Source organism: Pituophis catenifer, unplaced genomic scaffold (genome assembly GCF_029215685.1).
Source record: "Pituophis catenifer annectens isolate HBS135680 unplaced genomic scaffold, rPitCat1.0.hap2 SCAF_9, whole genome shotgun sequence".
Classification (NCBI taxonomy): domain Eukaryota; kingdom Metazoa; phylum Chordata; class Lepidosauria; order Squamata; family Colubridae; genus Pituophis; species Pituophis catenifer.
The window spans coordinates 15,639,444-15,660,130 of record NW_027256889.1 but is presented as its reverse complement, the minus strand read 5'-3'; the positions used below and the strand labels follow the sequence as shown (position 1 = coordinate 15,660,130).

General features: G+C 44.8%; 1 protein-coding gene across 1 annotated transcript in view; it reads right to left on the bottom strand.

Annotated features, from left to right (window-relative positions):
• The window catches only part of FGR (FGR proto-oncogene, Src family tyrosine kinase), a 30,458-nt gene extending 10,485 nt beyond the window's left edge, over window positions 1-19,973 (bottom strand). Inside the window, exons 1-7 of the mRNA XM_070950143.1 lie at window positions 19,924-19,973; window positions 14,559-14,821; window positions 11,963-12,065; window positions 10,648-10,746; window positions 10,394-10,497; window positions 7,192-7,341; window positions 3,643-3,807 (exon numbers count right to left, since the gene is read on the bottom strand). Of these exons, the coding sequence (XP_070806244.1) occupies window positions 3,643-3,807; window positions 7,192-7,341; window positions 10,394-10,497; window positions 10,648-10,746; window positions 11,963-12,065; window positions 14,559-14,808 (871 nt within the window). The 5' untranslated portion in view covers window positions 14,809-14,821; window positions 19,924-19,973. The remainder of the gene's footprint in view (window positions 1-3,642; window positions 3,808-7,191; window positions 7,342-10,393; window positions 10,498-10,647; window positions 10,747-11,962; window positions 12,066-14,558; window positions 14,822-19,923) is intronic.
• Window positions 19,974-20,687: the final 714 nt, after the last annotated feature.

Here is a 20,687-nt window from a genome sequence, read left to right as displayed (position 1 = left end):
CGTCCTCCAACCCAGTGCTCTCCAGAAGCATTGGGACGCCAATCCCTAGAATATCTAGCCAGCAGGTCTAAGCTGGGTCCATGATTCTTGGAATACCCGCCAATCATCTCGGGAGCACAAAGTTAGGGACAGCTGACCCTCAACAACTAAAATGAGATGAACAACAACAAAAATGAGATGGGGAAGAAGAAATGATGGGACAGGAATGCCTCCACACTGAGGACTTCAATTCAAAAGAAGTCATTTCCCGTAGCTGACATTTCCTTGGCTATGTGTGGCATGGTGGCCTAGTGGTGAAGATGCTCGCCTTCCACTCGGAAGGTTGAGAGTTCAATCCTAAGTAGCGGCAGATATTTCTCTCCTGGGGTGCAAAGAAAAAAATATCTGCTGCTAACTTCGGGTGGTGTCAGGAAGGGCATCCGACAGTAAACGCTCAGCTTCATCCAGTTGCCCTGACTACAAGTGGTCCTCAAGTTAAGACCACAATTGAGCCCAAAATTTATGCTGGCAAGTGAAACATTTGTTAAGTGAATTTGCCCCATTTTACAACTTTTCTTGCCACAGTTGTTAAGTGAATCGTTGCATTTGTTAAGTTAGTAACACGGTTGTTAAGTGAATCTGGCTTCCCCATTGACTTTGCTTGTCAAGAAGGTCGCAAAAGGAGATCGCATGACCCCGCGACACTGCAACCGTCATATATGAGTCACTTGCCAAGCATTTGAATTTTGATCGCATGGCCATGGAGATGCTGCATAGGTCATAACTGTGAAAAACAGTCATAAGTCACTTTCTTCAGTGCTGTTGTAACTTTGAACAGTCACTAAATGAACTGTTGTAAGTCGAAGAATACCTGTATACCTCGAATTAAAGGATTACAGGGTCATAAAAAGGGAATTTATGTGCATCCTTCTTAAGGTTCAGGCTTCCAAATTGGTCTTCATCTAGCACAGTGTTTCTCAACCTTGGTAGCTTGAAGATGGGTGGACTTCAACTCCCAGAATCCCCCAGCCAGCGCTGCTGGCTGGGGGATTCTGGGAGTTGAAGTCCACCCATCTTCAAGCTACCAAGGTTGAGAAACACTGTGCTAGCAGGAGCTACTCTGTGGGTTGACTTCTTTTTAACAGATGCCAACAATTGTGCAGTTGTGCAGATAATCCTCAACTTAATAACCATTCATTTAGCAACTGTTCAAAGTTTCAACGGACCTGAAAAAAGTGACTTAGGTCCAGTTATTGCACTTACGACTGTCTCATCGTCATGGTTATGTGATCCAAATTAGGATGCTTGGCAACAAGCATATATTTATGTCAATAGCAATAGCACTTAGACTTATATACCACTTCACAGTGCTTTACAGCCCTCTCTTAGCAGTTTACAGAATCGGCGTATTGCTCCTAACAATCTGGGTCCTCATTTTACCCACCTCGGAAGGATGGAAGGCTGAGTCAACTTTGAGCCTGGTGAGATTCGAACTGCCAAATTGCAGGCAGCCGGCAGTCAGCAGAAGTAGCTGCAGTACTGCATTCTGACCGCTGCACCAAGCTCATTAAAGCATCTTGGAGTGATGTAATCACCATTTGGGACTTTCCTAGCTGGCTTTTGACAAACAAATTCAATGGGAAAAGCCAGATTTGCGTAACAACTGCATGATTTACTTAACAGCTGCAGTCATTTGCTTAACAATCATGGCAAAAAGGTTATAAACTCACTTAACTGCTGCCTTGCTTAGCAACAGAAATTCTGGTCCCATTTGTAGTCATAAATCCAGGATTACCTGTATGTAGGACACCTCATGTTAACCAACACTGGACTAATAAGTCATTCTCTAACTGTGGATCTTAGTAGACCGGAAACCTTGCTACTGGGGGGAAAAAATATAAAAGTAGGGGAAAAAATAGAAATGTATGTCATGGAGATTGGCTGGTATCTGGACTAGGAATTCTGCCCTGCAGTATTTGCTACAGGTCTTGCACTTTCTGTCTATGGGAAAAGAATATATGTCAACCTTGATGGGAGAAATATATGCTAATTAAGTCAGATGATAGCCACATGCTCTGGAGAAAAGATGTGGCTGCATTAGAGAGCTGCAGATGGGGGTTACACTCCTGCAAGTTCTAAAGCAGTGGTCCCCAACCCCTGGTCCATGGACTGGCACTGGGCTACGGCATGCCAGAGACTGGGCCGCGCAAATAAGGAAGCCCCATCCATGGGATGCAGGCAACCTGTGAAACCATGTCCACTCTGGTGCACGGAGGGACCAGAACCGGTCCCTGGTGCCCAAAAGGTTGGGGGCTGCTGCACTTAAGTACCTTCTTGGAACTGAATCCAATGCGCTACACAGCCCTAGTGTGTTCCCCTGAATGAAGCAGAGAGGTAAGAGTCATATTCTGATCTTCAAGCCTAGTCTGAAGCTAAAAGGAGCCCTTCTCCAGGGGAAGCTGCCCACCTCATCCATGTGTGCCCTCAAAAAAAAAAAAAAAGAAAAAGAAACCCTGACCCCTTGCCTTACCCATCCACACATCTCCGAAACAGCCCATGCCAAGCTTCTTGTCAAAGTGGATGGACTCACGCCCGATCTCCCATGCATCTTTAGACAGTCCCACAGTCTGGGGCCTCAGGGTGGGGCAGATTTTGGTTAGGAGGTAGCAGAGACCGTCATTGAATTCTGTAAGGGGTGGAATGAGGGAGGGTGGACAGATGGGATGGAGTGAGATGGGAAAGCAGGATGATGAATGGAGCATGCATTCCAGGCAAGGAGGCTGGACTTCGGAGCGGAGGATGAGAAGGAGCAGAGCACAAGTAGCAATATTGCTTTCAACCACCAGGTGGTGCCCTTGGCTTACTTTGAAAGCATCAAGGACCGGCACCTTCACTGCAAATGGTGAGCAGAAAATTTGGGGCATGGTCAGACTTGCAGCTGAACTCTCCACTATTGTATTCTGGTCACCTTTAGATTCAGCTACTGAAATCAAATGCAGGCTATTTTCCAAATCCTGTTCAGAACACAGATCTAACATGGTAGCATCAAAAATTTGAGGCAAAATGTCCTCTGGTCACAGAGCAGTCTAACTTAAGATCGCCAGGCACCGTCTGGACCACTTCCACATTGTCTTCCAAGACTTATAAGAAGACTCAGACCAAACCCCTATCAAATTCTACATTCTCTTCTAGTGGAGAAGCCATCCAGATGCCATGGGTTAAGAAAGCCACAAGGAGCACATGGTTATAATAATGCTCTCCCTTCTGGTAAATCAAGAGACATGTGCTTTCTCCCATGCTGGAACTTAGAAAGAGACTTGGAATTTGTAAACACTGTTCAGCTCTTTCCATTGTGGATTTATCTAACTCTCCTTGAAAGGCTTCCAAGTTGGCAGGCATCCCTACCTCTGGTGGCAGCGAGTTCCGTTGTTTAACTACCTATTGTTTGGAGGCCCTTCCTGTAATTCATCCTGCAGCTTCTCCCCAATCCGTCTGCCCAGTGACTTTGCCATAATGAAAGAAATGCAGCCATCCCGGGACAAAGACTGAAAGAGATGGACTCTCTCCATCCCTGCCAAGCCCCCTTTCTTGAGTGCCCGGGACCTGCCCGGCTTCCTTCTTTTCCTCCTCTCTTCCATCCAGCCTCCCGATGGTTGGTCGTACCAATCCACACTTCCCCGAATTGCCCATTGCCCAGTTTCTTGATGAGCTGCAGCGATTCGCGAGGAATCTCCCAGACGTCTTTGGTTTTGACGGACAGGTCTGCCAATTTGGGCATCCCCTTAGGGCACGGCACGGCCAGGCGGCAGCACAATCCTGCGGCTCTCTCTTGCAAAAGAAGCCCCCAAAACCCAGGGTGGAAGGGGGCCGAAGAGCAAGAGACGCATCATGGAAACAGGGAGGCAAAAGAGAGAGAAACAAAGGGTGGTAAGATGAGGGCAAACTGGAAAGGAACAAGAGGAAAACCACTGTTCCACTCAATCCGCAGCCCAGAGAGAGTCATCAGTCCTTGCAGAAGGCAGCAGGGGACTGAAGCCTCATTACCCACCTGTTGAAGGGTTGATAAAACAGCTGCAGTTATTAGGTTTCCCATTTCCACCACCCCTCCCCAGTTCTAGGAAAGTCACAGCACTAGCAATCAGCACTTATAGCACCTATATACTTAGACTTATATACCATTTCATAGTGCTTTAGAGCCCTCTCTAAGCGGTTTACAGAGTCAGCATATTGCCCCCAATAATTTGGGTCCTCATTTTAGCGACCTTGGAAGGAATGAAGGCTTCAGCCGGTCAGGATCGAACTCCTGGCAATGGGCAGAGTTTGCCCGCAATGCTGCATTCTAACCATTGTGCAGCCACGGCTCATATAAAATTGTGAAATAGGAAGGAACCTCAAAAGTTATCTTGTGTAACCAGTTGGACAGTGCAAGATCCACCACCACATCTTGGATAGACAATCTCCTAAAGAAAGATTATTTTGCTTTAAAACTTTTTTTGGGGGGTGGGAAAGAACGATGGAGCCATAATTGAGAGCTGAGGAAAGTTGTGGTTTGCTAACCATTCTAATCAAAGCTGCTAGTAGAGCCACTTTGTGTTAAATGGAGGGGGAATCAAAAATATCTGTTGCTGTTTTGTCGCACAACAGGAACTCTGGGGAATGTCTCAAATATCCTCACTTTGGCTAAACGCAAAATGCTGACGGTTGCTTTTTAGTTGAGCTTGCTACCTCGTCTGGCACCTTTTTCATTCCCCTTGTCGATAATTATTCCCCATCTTCTCTTCCCCTTTGGAAAGGAAAATAGGAGAGAAACCAAGAAACGGGGCGATTTAAATGCAGTGCCAAAATGGGGAGCTTGACCTTTGCGAGTCTCTGCATGCAAAATTCAAGAGCAGATCTCACAGCTGGTAACCTTGGATACTCTGGAAGAGACATCCATCAAATACGATTTTGCCCCTTTTTGTTTTTATTTGAGGGAGGTGATTCGTTACAGGTAGTCCTCGACTTAGGATGGCAATTGAGACTGGAATTTCCATCTCTAAGTGATGCAAGTGTGGAAGCATTGCTTAGCAACAGCAATTCCTCTGGTCCCGCTTGCTGTTATTAACTGAATTCCCTCGGTGTTAGGCAAGGCAATTTCCTGCTGGCTTCTTTCAATCAAAATCAGTGGGGAAACCAGCAGGAAGTTGAAGTCCCAGGCCAGCAAGCAGGTAAGTGGAGGATGGAGGGAGGGATGTATGAGAATGCAAGGGGGTTGGGGAAAGTGTGTGGGGCGGGGTGGGGGGGGTGCATGAGTGACTGGTATATCATAAGCATAGAGGGCTGACGGAGGTTGTGCAATGGGAAAAGATTTATTCTGGCAATTTGCAACCTTCTCTGTCAGTTTTCTCACTGACTTTCTGGGGAAGCCAGCAGGGAAAGCTGTAAACAGCAAACGTATGATTATGGGATGCTTGGTAACCAGTCGTAAGTGTGAATTGGTTGCCAAGCATCCAGATCATGGTCATGTGACCATGGGGACGCTGGGACAGCCAGAATTCTTGAGAACTGTCTGTAACCACCATTCATTCAGTGCCGTTATAACTTGGAACAGTCATGGATCAAATGGTTATAAGTCAAGGACTACCTGTGTTTTTTTGTTTTTTTTTAATTTGATTTATATGCCGCCCTTCTCCGGAGACTCAGGGCGGCTTACAATGCGTTAAGCAATAGCCTTCATACTTTTGTATATTTATACGAAGTCAGCTTATTGCCCCCACAAACTCAATTTACCTACCTTAGAAAGGATGGAAGGCTGAGTCGACCTTGAGCCTGGGGAGAATTGAACTCGCAGTAATTGCAGGCAGCTGGATATTAAATGCTGCCTTAGGAGGCATTAGCCTCCTACGCCACTCAGGTGTAGCCACAGAACCCTGGCTAAATCCAGGTCAAGGCTACAACAGAAAAGATGGTTGGAACCTTACCCTTCCCTGAATCCGTTTTTTAAAAAAACATTCACTCTACTCTCTAGGGAGCTTCTCAGCCATCCAGGTCATGAAGTGAAACGTCTTCAAAGAAAGACCAGAAAGTCCAGTTGCCTCCTGAAAAAGCACTTTTGGGATTCGCTCTACTGGAACTGGGTCCTAATGGCTGCACAAGGCCGGAATTTTTGGCTAGCCGAAACAGCCTTGTTGGTTGCAGAACATTCTTAGGCATAAACCCTGAGCATAGGATGTTGTGCGACTTCAGTCTGCTAGATTTATCCCTGAATCATGATGGAGCAGCCCTAACGATCTTGAAGGCAGAGACAAAGGGCTCCTGAAAACATGAGTCCTAGCATTTTTTTAAAAAAATTAAATAACCTTCCACAACCAGCCTCAAAATGCAGGAATTGGCACCTGATTTTCCATCATTCTCCCGCCAGTCTCTTGCTGTAGAGAGCCATGGAGATGGCCTTGGAAAAAAATATTCAGAGGTTGTTACAAGAAAAGGTTTAAAAAAATTCCTTGAGATTAGGAAGACGCTCAGGCTGACTCTTCCCTGACTCATTAGAGCTGTGTTTCTCAACCCTGTCTGGTGGCTTCAAGATGTTTGGACTTCAACTCCCAGAATTCTCCAGTCAGCAAGGTTGAGAAACACTGCATTAGAGTACAAGGAGGAGGAGAGGAAAAACTTAATCAGACTTGCAAGGATCTGTTATTATTGCCACTATGTCAATAAAACTTAGTTCTAGTCCAGGGATTGGCAACTTTAAATACTCAAAGAGCCATTTGGACCCATTTCCCACAGAAAAGAAAACACCAGGAGCCACAAAGGTCCTAACCGGAAGCCCCCCCAACCCGGTTCAATTCTGGAGCTGACCGGAAGCCCGGTTCCCCCACCATAGAAGTCTCCTTCTAGCACAGCACCATTTTTCTTCTACCTGTCCTAACTGAAAGCCCTATCAATTGTGGAGCTGACCGGAAAACCTGCCCCTTGCCATAGAGTCTCCTCCTGGTGCACCATGCTACCCCCCCCCAACCGGAAGGTCCTCTCAAAATTGTGGCGCCAACCAGCAACAGGGAGCTGCAACAGAGGGATGAAAGAGCCACATGCAGCTCCAGAGCCACAGGTTGCTGATCCTGAACTTTTGTGGACCCTGTTTCCTAATCTGGACAACTTTAAGAGGCTGACATGTTGATCTTTCTCACACCAATCTTAACACCTTGTTCCTCTCTTGAATCCATTGCTCTTTACCTCTGTAATGCTGCACCAGATATTGCACAGTCTCAAACTGGGTCCGGGTAGTGATGTAATAGCCACCGCTGTCCAGCTTCCGGATCTTGTAATGCTTGACGTGGTCTCCTTTTGTCTCATCCCAATCCCGGATAGATAATGAGTAGGCACCTAGGAAAAGGAGATGGGAAGCAGAAATGGATTATGTGTGGGCAACCTGACTTTGGCATCGTTGCTGAGCTCCAATCCTCCGAAGCTTCAGCCAGAGAGGCCAACTGCAAGGCATGCTGGGGATTGTAGTTTAACCTCACTGGGATGGTCAACATCTTCCTTGCCTCTCCAAATGAGGACCTCAGTTAATAGAATGCAGATGGTGATATAGCGAAGATGACAACATTTTAGAGAATCTTGGAAGTCACTCATGTGCCCTTCGGTCTGATATAGGCTTATAATTAACCCAAGAAAGTTGTTCTATTTGTCAACCCTGAAGCTGGCCTGACCGAAGCCATTTTGAAGCTTTGGTGTTGCCACACTGGAGCTGAGGGATAGGGAAGGGGGAATAGATATAGTGGGGTTTTGTAGCCAAAACAAAACACTTTCTCCTGGGAACCACGGACATTCTCATACCTAGTCAGAGAGAGAGGAGGAATGATGTTACCAGGCAACCAGACGGCACCTTGATTGGACCATGTGACTGTTTGGGAAAGGGGGGAAACTTTCACTTTTAATTAGGTGAAAACTGCGGGAACCTTCAGAGTCGGTTTTCACCAGAAATGTGCCAGTATGATATACCCAATAAAACTATTCTTTGAGGAATCTACCTGCCTCGGAGTTTTGCTTGCTATGGGATTATTACTTGGAACCCTGACACCATTTTTGTTTAATCTGTAGAAGGGGTGGAATCTCTAGCTAGATGGAGGCAAGTGTTAAGAGGGGGCCAAGCTTAGAGTCCTTGCCTTGTGGAAAGCGACACAGATCAGACCTCCCACAGAATCCTTGAAGCCTTACCTAACCTTCCCAAGCGAATGCAGTCAGTCTGGTGAGAGTCTTGTAACACAGGTGACTAACCATAAAATTTCTGCTTGAGACTATTAACAGGTGGTTTTGGTTTAGAATAAAGAATAACATGTCATGTTTTATAGAATAACAGAGTTGGAAGGGATCCTTGGAGGTCTTCTAGTCCAACTCCCTGCTTAGGCAGGAAACCCTACACCACTTCAGACAAATGGTTATCCATATCTTCTTAAAAACTTCCAGTGTTGGAGAATTCACAACTTCTGCAGGCAAGTTGTTCCACTTATTAATTTTTCTAATTGTCAGGAAATTTCTCCTTAGTTCTAAGTTGCTTCTCTCCTTGATTAGTTTCCACCCATTGCTCCTTTTCCTACCCTCAGGTGCTTTGGAGAATACCTTGACTCCTTATTCTTTGTGGCAGCCCTTGAGATATTGGAAGACTGCTATGATGTCTCCCCTAGTCCTTCTTTTCATTAAACTAGACACACCCAGTTCCAGCAACCGTTCTTCATATGTTTTAGCCTTTAGTCCCCTAATCATCTTTGTTGCTCTTCTCTGCACTCTTTCCAGAGTCTCAACATCTTTTTTACATTGTGGTGACCAAAACTGAATGCAGTTTTCAAAGTATGGCCTTACCAAGGCATTTATAAAGTGGTATTAGCACTTCACGTGATCTTGGTTTTTTGTGCCTGACAGTAAAACCCTAACAGGTTTGCAGTCTGACTACCTTAAAGAATATCTCCATCCCAAATATTCTTCCCTGAAAACCTCCAATCCATATCTGGAGCCCTACCTCAATTTGCAACTGGTAGCAAGACAGGGACCAACTGGAAATAAAACGTTTTTCGTAGTGCTCAAGTGTTTACAAAATCCCTTTCCAATTAAGCTCCAAGTATTTCTCCGTACACCATTTATTTAATTAGAGGAAAGGGAGGTCATATTGTTTTTGTTTACCCTTGTATAAGTGTGCACGCCCCAATCCTCATCAAGACCACTTTGCTTAGAGAAGGGGCTTACAATTTCCCCCCAACACCAGAACCCCACTGAAAGTCTCAAAGCCCCTCATCCCCCAATAGATTTTATCTCTTTCCAAGTCTTTCTTTTCACTGGGTGGTCCTGCCTTGGACCACGATCTCACATATTTCCTCTAGTAGAAGCCGACTCTAAGCCTGTAACCATTGGAATTTCAGCCCTATAACAAAGCTACTCACCAACATCTATGCTATGTTTTGAGTTTGAGAAATATTTTATAGCATCCCCTTATGTGGCTGAGCTCATATTGTTTGTCATACTGGTTTTATACGTTTAGATACCATTCTAATACCACTCTATAAAGCCTTAGTAAGACCACACCTGGAGTATGCATCCTGTTTTGGTCACCACACTATATAAAAAGATGTTGAGACTCTAGAAAGAGTGCAGCGAACAGCAACTAAGATGATTAGGGGACTGGAAATTAAAAGATATGAAGAACGGTTACAGGAACTAGGCCTGGCTAGTCTAAAGAGAAGGACCAGGGGAGACATGATAGCAGTGTTTCAATATTTGTGGGGCTGCGACAGAGAGGAAGGGATCAAGCTATTTTCCAAAGCACCTGAAGGCCAGACAAGGAATAATGGATAGAAACTGAAGGAGGAGAGATTCAACCCGGAAATAAGGATAAATTTTCTGACAGGGAGAACAATCAACCAATGGAACAGTTTACCTTCAGAAGTTGTGGGAGCTTCATCACTGGAAGCTTTCAAGAAGAGACTGGAGTGCCATCTGTCAGAAATGGTGTAGGGTCTCCTGCTTGGGTGGGGGGTTGGATAGGAAGACCTACAAGATCCCTTCCAACTCTGTTAATCTGTTAAAGATCGGTGTTTCTCAAGCTCAGCAGCTTCAAGATGGATGAATTTCAATTCCCAGAATTCCCCAATCAGCACAGACATAGCTCTAAGTGTGAGAAAACCACCCTCCACCTAGATTACTGACATTCTCATCTGCTTTGACGTTTCTAAAGCAACTTTTTTGTTATTGAATCTAATGAGACCAGGTAGAAGAAAATGCAAGAGAATACTTTTTCTTCAGGCATTAGATGGGATTCCTGCAGACCAGAAGGCAGCAGCCTACGCTAGGAAGGCAAAATCGGGAAGCACTGCAGACGGTACTGCCCCCCCACCAATGGCTTGCCAAAGGCAAGGGAAACAGGGTGACACCCCAGTGATACCTTTGGTGGTTTCACTCTCGCGGATGAGAAAGGTCCCCCTGGGGTTGCCATGGCACAGCAGCTGCCTCTCAGCATCCTTCCGTCCAATCTTCCCAAAGTACCACCTGGGAAGGAAGAGGAGATGTTCTGGATCAGCGTTTCTCAACTTTAAGGCACCTGGACTTCAACTCCCAGAATTCCCCAACCTGCATTCAATACAACTGCCAGATTTCAGTAAACGTCCTTCCAACCCGCTTTCTGACCCCTGTACTTACTCTTCTGCTTGGATCGAGTCCACAGGAGCCACGTAATTGCTGGGGATGTAGCCGGTGGATCCTGTGGTCAAGGAGCGTGCCTCCCACCAGTCACCCTCTCTGTAGCAAAAAAAAGAGGGCAAAAACACAACATCAGTGACTCCCTGCTTGGAGTTTCACCAGCCAAAGAGTACAGAATCCAGAGAGCAGCTCAGTCAAAGGGAAGGAAAAACAGCTGTTGAAGAACAAATCAACCTTGTCAATCAAGAGTGGACTATATTGGACTAATTGGCCAAGAACCCTTGGGGTCCCTGTCTTCTTTTCACACCTGCAGTGAATCAACAGTAAAATATGTGCAAGCAAGAGGAGCAGAGTTTTCCCCGCAACTTGCACGCTATTGCTTGCGTTGCACATGGACATACTTGTACACCAGGGGTGAAATGCTACCGGTTTGGACAGGTTCTGGCAAACCAATAGTAATAAAAGCTACCAGTTCGGGTGAACCAGTATTTCCGACAATCAACTGTGCCGCGTGATTTATATTCGCTAGAAAGCAGGAAATCCTGCTTTCTAGTGAATCTAAATTGCACGGCACAGCTAAATTCCCCCCCTCACTGTTCTATTTACCTTAGAAAAGGCTTCTTAAACTTTCTTTTTCAGCGCTGCGCAGTAGCGCCTGTGGTGTGCATCAGAGGTGGGTTTCAGCAGGTTCTGACCAGTTCTGGAGAACCAGTAGCAGAAATTTTGACTGGTAGTAAAAATTCTGACTGGCCCCACCCCCATCTATTCTCTGCCTCCTGAATCCCAGCTGATTGGGAAGAAATGGGGATTTTGCAGTATCCTTCCGCTGGAGTCAGGCGGGAATGGAGATTTTACAGTATCTTTCCCCTGCCACGCCCACCAAGCCAAGCCACACCCACCAAGCCATGCCATGCCCACCAAGCCACACCCACAGAACTGGTAGTAACAATTTTTGGAACCCACCACTGGTGTGCATGCGCGCAAAGCACATATTTGGTACGCACTGCGCATGCTCAGCAAACCAGTAGATGATCTCGGAGGATTTCACCACTGCCATACACACACGCATATCAAGCTAAACTCAGCCCACAGCTGTCCCAGGTGTGCAATTCCACAGACAGAAGTTAAAGAAAGCTGGGCCTCTTCACTTCCTCGCTAAGACCGAGAGTTCCTCTTTCTTTATTTACATCCCGCCATGAAGAAACTGAAAGCGTTGTAATAATTGCTTGGTAGTTCCCATCCAGAAAGTCAATGCAGTTTAGCTTCAGTAAGGAAGAGGTCCTGTGTTCCCATCATGTCAGAACCCAACACTCACGTATTGTTGATGATATGGAATTTCTCTCCCTTGATGAATGTCAGGTCATCTTCTGTTCTGGCTTCGTAATCGTACAAGGCGATGAAAAGGGTCACTCCTCCACCTACAAAGAGAGAAAGATGGACCAAAAGAAGCTGGGTAGGACAAACTCAGCCCTGGATGCATTTATTTATTGTTTATTTATTGGTTTGATTTATATGCCGCCCTTCTCTGGAGACTTAGGGTGGCTTACAATGCGTTAAGCAATAGCCTTCATACTTTTGTATATACCTGCTTAGTAGGGCTTTCGGCACCCCCTAAGCGGTGTCCTATTTTATACAAAGTCAGCTTATTGCCTCCACAATCCGGGTCCTCATTTTACCTACCTTGAAAGGATGGAAGGCTGAGTCAACCTTGAGCCTGGTGAGATTTGAACTTGCAGTAATTGCAGGCAGCTGGTGCTACTTAACAGCACTTTAATCTGCTGCACCACTAAGGCATACCCATTGAGGGTATCCTGAGTCCGTAGAAAGACCCTCTGTCAGGGTAATGACAATTTAAAGCTGACCAGCCACTACAAGGCTGTGGACCAGGATGAGTCAGCAGGGTTATTGCCGCTTTAAGACTGAGGATGAGTCAGCAGGGTTATTGCCGCTTTAAGAAGATGTTTATATAAGAGAGGCCATGAGAGGGCGTATCTCTCTCTCCTCGTGTATCACTCTCCTCGTTGTGTTCTATCTGCATTGTAGTTTTCTGTGTAGAGTTGAAGATTGCTTGCTTGCCTGGTATGTGCCTACCACGTGTATGTATGTATCTAGAAGTCTTGTATATAAACCACTCTTTGTAAGACAAACCTCTGTATGTCCTGTATTTTGCTCCTGGGTTGTCTCAAAATAGTAGTCACGCTGTAAACACTTTGACACCCTCAATTCCCCCATTTTCTTGAATGGCTGGACAGAGATGGTGAAAAGTCACAGTGTTTTCCAATGGCTTGAAAATGTTCTCCTCTGCCTAGAGGGCCTTGTGTGGTTCTTTCTCTCAGATTTGTCTGGTACAATGGCTACTTCTGCTGACTGATGGCTGCCTGCAGTTTGGCAGTTCAAATCTCACCAGGCTCAAGGTTGACTCAGCCTTCTATCCTTCTGAGATTGGTAAAATGAGGACCCAGATTGTTGGGGGCAACATGTTGACTCTGTAAACAACTTAGAGAGGGATGTAAAAGCCCTGTGAAGCAGTATATAAGTCTAAGTGCTATTGCTATTTTATTTTCACACAGCACCTAGGAGTGCTATTGTTTTGGGGTGTTTGGTTTTGCCTACAGGTCTCTCCATAGTCCTCCTGGCTACCCCTGAATAAGACTTAGCAATAGCAAAAAGTGCAGGGGTGAAGGTGTTGGACTGGGATCTTAGTGGTTAAAATGTAGTATTGCAGGCAAACTCTGCCAACAGTCTGGAGTCCAAAGTTGACTCAAGGTTGACTCAGCCTTCCATCTTTCCAAGGTTGGTAAAATAAGGACCCAGATTGTTGCGGGTGAAATGCTGAGATTATAAACAGCTTTAGAGAGTGCTGTGAAGCACTATAGAGTGGTTTAAGCGCTATTGTTATCCTAGGATCCAATTTCTATCCCTGTCTTAGATCCAGAAGTCTGTTGATGGACTCCGGACCTGTTTCTCAGCCTAGATTGGGAGGGCAAGAGTGGTACAGATAGTCCTCGGGTTACAACCACAATTGAGCCCAAAATTTATGTTGCTAAGTGAAACATTTGTTAAGTGGGTTTGCCCCCATTTTATGACTTTTCTTGCCACAGTTGTTAAGCGAATCATTGCATTGGTTATGTTAGAGAGGGCTGTAAACCACTGGAAGTGGGATGTAAGTCTAAATGCTATTGCTGTTGTCATTAAGCGAATCTGTCTTCCCCACTGAATTTGCTTGTCAGAAGGTCGCAAAAGGGGATTATGTGACCTGGGGACACTGCAACGGTCATGAATAGGAATTAGTTGCCAAGCATCCAAATTTTGATCACGTGACCATGGGGATGCGTCAACGGTCGTTAAGTGTGAACGTGTCATCGTAACTTTGAACGGTCACTAAATGAACTGTTGTAAGCCGAGGACTACCTGTATATCCACAGCCCGTAACCTTTAGTAACAATAGATGAAAGTTTTGCAAGTCTCATTCTCTTTTAATGGTTGCCTTTTTTTTCCTGGTGTTTGGGTAACTTTCTAAAACTGCCATTATTATTATTATTTTTTTAATTTCATGACACCCAGTGTCATTAAGACTTAGCCAGATTTATAAAATAAAATAAATAAAATAAAATAAATAAAAATAAATGAAAAGGCCACCATCCAGCAATAAAATGATTTGGACCAACAACAAATAATCATTTTGAAAAGATGGCCTTACTTATCAGATACCATCCTGAAATACTAAACCAGGGGTCTCCAAACTTGGGAACTTTAAGACTTGTGGACTTCAACTGGGAGTTGAAGTCCACAAGTCTTAAAGTTCCCAAGTTTGGAGACCCCTACACTAAACCAACTGAAAAAAAAAAGAGAGAGAGAGAAAGGAAAATCTGAAGCCAAGCATCCTTTCCCTAGCCGGTACAAAGACTGACCTGTAATCCCCATTCCTGGCATGTGAATGGATGGTGCTGGGTAGAGGCCGGAGACCCCAGGACCAGCTGGAGTCAAAGGCCCTGGAGTCCCTGGGAAGTTGTTGAAATCTGGGATCCGTGTGAAGTTGGGAGGGTTCTGCTGGGAGGAGTTAGGATCGTAGCAGGAGTTGGGCAGTGGGTTAATGACTCCATCGCTGCTGTTGCTCTGAGTTTGGTTCGCCTTCTTTTTCTTGCATTGCACACAACCCATCGCTGGGCAGCAGCTGTCAGAAGCAGAGAGAGAGAGAGAGAGAGAACCTGATTTGTTTAATCATCGTTTATTGAATAACCTCCTCAACTAACTTGATTCATACAACAAGTGGCACCATATACTAAAGTTTGCAAATAGCAGTGGACACTTCTCCATATCATACTAGGTTTAACCTGAAGAAATCATATCCTGGCTTAATCAGTCTTATCTTCACTCCTTGCTTAAGCCATTTTTTTTTCATGAATCTACTAATATTAGATTTTGCTGTTACTCCCTTAGAGTCAAATTTGGATGATACCATTTTGCAATCTTCGAACTGCAGCCGCTGGCATGTTGGTATTTGCAGAGGGCTAGGCTTTTCTTTTCCCTAAGTTTAATGAAATAAAATTAACAAAAACGAATAAAAGTAACATAGTAGTTCAGTGTAGCCAAAATTGGACTGAAACGATCAATACAGTGCATTAAATTCAGACAAACAGCCCTCTACTTACAATCTCAATGGGACCAGAATTTCTTTGCTACCAAGGTGGTTGTTAAGTGAGTTGTGTCCAATTTTATGACCACTTTTGCTGTGGCCCAGGATGGTGCAACTGTCATAGTACATGCCAGTTGCCAAGCACCCGACTATTGATCATTGCAACCACAAGGATGCTGTGAGGGTCAGTCATAAATAACCTTTTTCAGTGCCACTGTAATTCTGAATAGTTGCTATGCAAAAAGTTGTAAATCAAGGAGTACTTGTATTCAGTATGCACATATAATTTGTATAGTAAAGAATAACTGAAGAGGCATGAGAAATCAGAGCTTGGAGAGGCAGAGAAAAGATTTCTTCTTCCCTTCTGAAACAGGAGATCTGTTTGTAATATTCATGGTCTTTATATTAAGGTTGCTATTTTCCCATCAGAAAAAGGCAGGAATGATGAGCAAAGCAGGAAGGGATCCTTGGAGGTCTTCTAGTCCAACCTGCCTAGGCAGGAAACCCTACACCATTTCAGACAAATGGTTGTCCAACATCTTCTTAAAGACTTCCAGTGTTGGAGCATCCACAACTTCTGGAGGCAAGTTGTTCCACTGATTAATTGTTCTAACTGTCAGGAAATTTCTCCTTAGTTCTAAGTTGCTTCTCTCCTTGATTAGTTTCCACCCATTGCTTCTTGTCCTACCCTCAGGTGCTTTGGAGAATAGCTTGACTCCCTCTTTTTTGTGGCAGCCCCTGAGATATTGGAACACTGCTCTCATGTCTCCCCTAGTCCTTCTTTTCATGAAACTAGACATACCCAATTCCAGAAAACGTTCTCTATATGTTTTAGCCTCCAGTCCCCTAATCATCTTTGTTGCTCTTCTCTGCACTCTTTCTAAAGTCTCCACATCTTTTTTACATCGTGGCAACCAAACTGGATGCAGGATTCCAAGTGTGGCCTTACCAAGGCCTTATAAAGTGGTATTAACACTTCACGTGATCTTGATTGTATCTCTCTGTTTATGCAGCCTAGAACTGGGTTGGGCTGCAGCACATTGACGATGGTGACATGAAAGTTGAGAAGACAATGATGCAATTCAGCATGAGGTTCAAAGGAGGAGCAAGGAAACACACACTTCTGGCTTTGTTTCTCTCAAATGCTGCTAGATTCAGTTGGGCTTTCCCCCCATCCTATTCTTTCTTTCTGCTGTCTGTTGGTTGCATGGCAACCTGTTTGGCACATAATTCCAAAGAGAAGGCATCTGTGATGGGGTGAAAAGCTATGGATTACAAACAATATTTAGAAAGATTCAGAATGACCCAGGGTGGGCAGGGATACCCGCTGGCCACACCAGGGAGCAGGAAGTGCACCATCTGACCACTTCCAAAGAAAGCAAAGAGCCTTTTCAAAACAAAACATGTTCCATCAAAACAGGAAAAGTCATAAAACATTTAGGCCTACAGTCAACATTTGCCGACTAACACACCTGACCCAATTTCCAACAAGCAAAGTCAATTGGGGAAGCCAGATTCGCTTAACCACCATGTGATTCCCTTAACAACCATGTGATTCATTTAATGACCATGGCAAAATGGCCATAAAATTGGATCCAGTCACATGATCTCTTGCTTAATGATCACATCACTTAGCAACTGACCAGCCCCAATTGTGGTTATAAGTCAAGGACTACCTGTAGTTATTTTTTTCTGAAATTGCTGATTTCTCCCTTCTCACTCAAAAAAATGAGAGAGTGACATTTTTAAAGGCTGTATGCAAAGCTCTGGAAGCGGCAATAAATCTTACTCTATCTTAGTCTAAGATTTACTGCAGGTGCCAGACCTTTGGATAGTAACCGGGGGGGGCATGGGGGGGGCTATGCAGCAGGTTCCGACAGGCTCTGGTAGCGGAAATTTTGAGTAGTTCGGAGAACTGGCAAATACCACGTTTGGCTGGTCCCAGAGTGGGAAGGGAATGGGGATTTTGCAGTATCCTTCACCTGGAGTAGGGTGAGAATGGAGATTTTGCAGTATCCTTCCCCTGCCACACCCACCGAAATGGAAGTCCTAGTCCCAGCTTAGTCCTGGGCTTCCAACACAGTCCTTTTCAGAGTGTGACGGATGACACTTCCACAAACATTTCGGTTAAAAAAGCTGCATCATATAAGGCCAAGTTCTACAAAGTTTTTGGCAGAGGAAAACCACAGGAAATGAGTCTGCAGGGAAACTGGGCTTCCCTCATTTATCTGCAAACATTCGTGGAGATTCCAAAAAAGGGATGTGAATAAGAGAGTATCACTAGAGATGTCTGGGGGGTGGTTTCCAGGATCAACCCAACTGAGTTTTCAATTGAAGAAATATCCAGGAGAAAAGGGAATTACGACCAAACATTTTTGAAGGTTGAGGAAAAAGAGCATCTTGCCAGCTGGACAATAGTCCCTATAATCCAAGGAAATAACATGAGAAGCCTTCTGATCTCTCTTGGCCATCTGGAGTATTGACGAGGGAATAAAAAGGGAGGGACCAGAAAAGCAAGAACCAATTCTCCCTACAAATCAAAGCAATGCCAAACCCCAGGCAGAACTGGATTGTCCTAAGATACGTATTATCCTTACCCTTCTCTAAACCCAAGACATAAAGGCATGAAAGTCGAATCATATTGGAAAAGGAGTTTTATTCTGGTTTTGGATTAATTTGGGGTTTTGGATTAATCTGACCACGGTCCGGAATGCTTTCCTGCCTTCAGAAGGTAGAGGGGACAAAAGCAAGAACAGAATTGCATTCAGAGAGTTCCTGCGGCTAAGTTGAGGGGTTATAAGCATGGAGCAGTGAAGATTGTAGGAAAAATAAGCACAGAGCTGAAGATATATCCTAATTCAGAATGACAGGCACCCCAAAGGCACCTGCCGACAGCAGCCTTTCATTAGCAGTGGAAGAGCAATAAGGGGCATCTAGAAACGTAGGCAGACAATAACTTGGTCAAACACGCACAGGGTAGATTCTCATGAATTGCCCATAGATCAAAAGCACAGAAAGGGGGCACAGCCTCGCAAGTTCAGCCTATTGCTACTTTGCAGGTTTGCGGTAGCCTCTACACACAATGTGTTTTTTGTGGCAGTGAGAAATTCTAATGCAGGCCCCACCATCTCGCTTTCCTTCACCACCACCCCCAGAAGTTTCCATCCCTTCTATCCAGATGAAGCAGGGATGAAATCAAGTGGAACGTAACAAGCAAAGAGAGAGGAAAACAAGAATGTGCGTTCATGGGTTTCCCACAGAGGAAAATTTGCCATGTGTTTCCCACCACACAGGTTGGGAAGAATTCACAGGACTGTAAAAAAAAAGCAGATTTGAGGACGCAGATTGTCCTAGATGAAGGACCGCACGATTCTGGAGAAACAGATGGAAGCAATATCTGACAGCAATTTCTTTCAGGATAATTCTTAAAATGATCTTCCTCCAGATCTAGATGATTCATTTCATCTTTAAACCTCTTAATTCTAACTCCTCAAAGATAAGGACACTCATCTCTGCTTCCATTTTCCCTGTTAGCCCTATAACCATGATGGCGAATCTATGGCATGCGTACCAGAAGTAGCATGCAGAGCCATCTCTCTGGGTACGCGAGCTGTTGTCCATTGCTCTTCCGGATTCTGGTGTACCGGCCAGCTGGTCTTCACATGCGCGGGAGTGCCGGAAACCAGAAGAGCAGCCACTTCATGCACACGTGTGCACCAGGTGGCTGCTCTTCTGGTTTCTGGTGCGCACATGCGCACCGGCTACCTGGTCTTCCAGTTTCTGGTGCTCATCCGCAAGCGAAGACCAACTGGCCAGTTCATATGTGCGTGCCGGAAACTGGAAGATCATGTTCCAGGCGCATGCATGTGCACCAGGCTGCTACTCTTTCAGTTTCTGGCATGCATGTGCACACCAGCTACTTGGTCTTCGTGCATGCATGCACTGCAGGAACCGAAAGACCAGGTGGCCAGTGCACATGCGCGTGCCAGAAACTGGAAGAGTAGCTGCCCTGTGCGCGTGTACGCACCAGGCAACTGCTCTTCCGGTTTCCGGCACACACATGCACGTGCTCCTGCCAACACAGCCCTATAAGATAGCCCAGATCAAGAAACCAATGCCATATAAGCCAGAGGTGGGTTTCTGACCAGTTCTGGAGAACCGGTAGTGGAAATTTTGAGTAGTTCGGAGAACCAGTGGTAAAAATTCTGACTGGCCCCGCCCTCATCTATTCTCTGCCTCCCAAGTCCCAGCTGATCGGGAGGAAATGGAGATTTTGCAGTAACCTTCCCCTGGAGTGGGATGGGAATGGAAATTTAACAGTATCCTTCTCCTGCCACACCCACCAAACCATGCCACACCCCCAAGCCACACCCACAGAATCGGTAGTAAAAAATTTTGAAACCCACCACTGATATAAGCCTAAAACTATTTTTATTGTAGCAGCTTTAGGAACAGAATCTTGCAAGACTGAATGTCCTTTATCTTTGGATAAATTAAGGGGGAGCTGGTCTGAGATGTTTCCTGGAATAGACTCAAGTCCCACTTTTCTGTCTGTCCTTCAGGGCTATTTTCTATTCCCCCCTACCCAAGTCCAGGGGTGTGCTCCACCCACCCACTACTACACCAGAGGAAAGGCTCACCAGAATGGGATTTCACGTCAGTTCACTTGTTCCATGTTTCTTGCCGGAGAACAGGAGTCTAAAGGGGGAAAAAAGAAGCATACTTTTTATTTATATGTGTTTACTTATTAAATTTGCCAGGTATCTCACTATGCAAAGTGATTCTGGGACACTAACAATACAATAAAACCATAAGTATAAAAACATTAAAATTACCAAGAATTAGATAACGACTAAAAATCTAAAGCACAAACGGTACAGAGGCAGAATTTTCTCTATTATTCTACCAACCACCTCTAGCATAGAGCACCCCCATCGACTGCTTATACCCTAAACCACTATAAACCATGGTTATTTAGAAACCGGTGTTGAAGGACATGGCCTATTGTGTTGCATTTGCTCAAACCTAAACTAGAATAAACACGTAAATGTAAGTCAAGTCTGTTTTTACCAACTACGTTAGGCAAAATAGTATTGAGTCTATCAATTTGCTTTATGGAATTTTATTTTAAAAATAGACCAGAAAATCCATGTTTCCATTTGTCAATGTTCCCTCAACAGACTTCTTATACAGATTCCCCCATGGTATGTAGCTTTTAACATCTACTCCACAAGAAACTTTTGTTAAAATGCTAATTTTCCCTATGGTTTGGTTTGGTTTCACAAACTTCCCAATTGCCTTTTAAATCTTAATGAAATTTTATTATTTCTACTCCTTTTCTCCCTGTTGCCTTCTAAGTCAAATGTTGCTGCTAAAATGCCCAGAATAAATAAACAGATCTTTG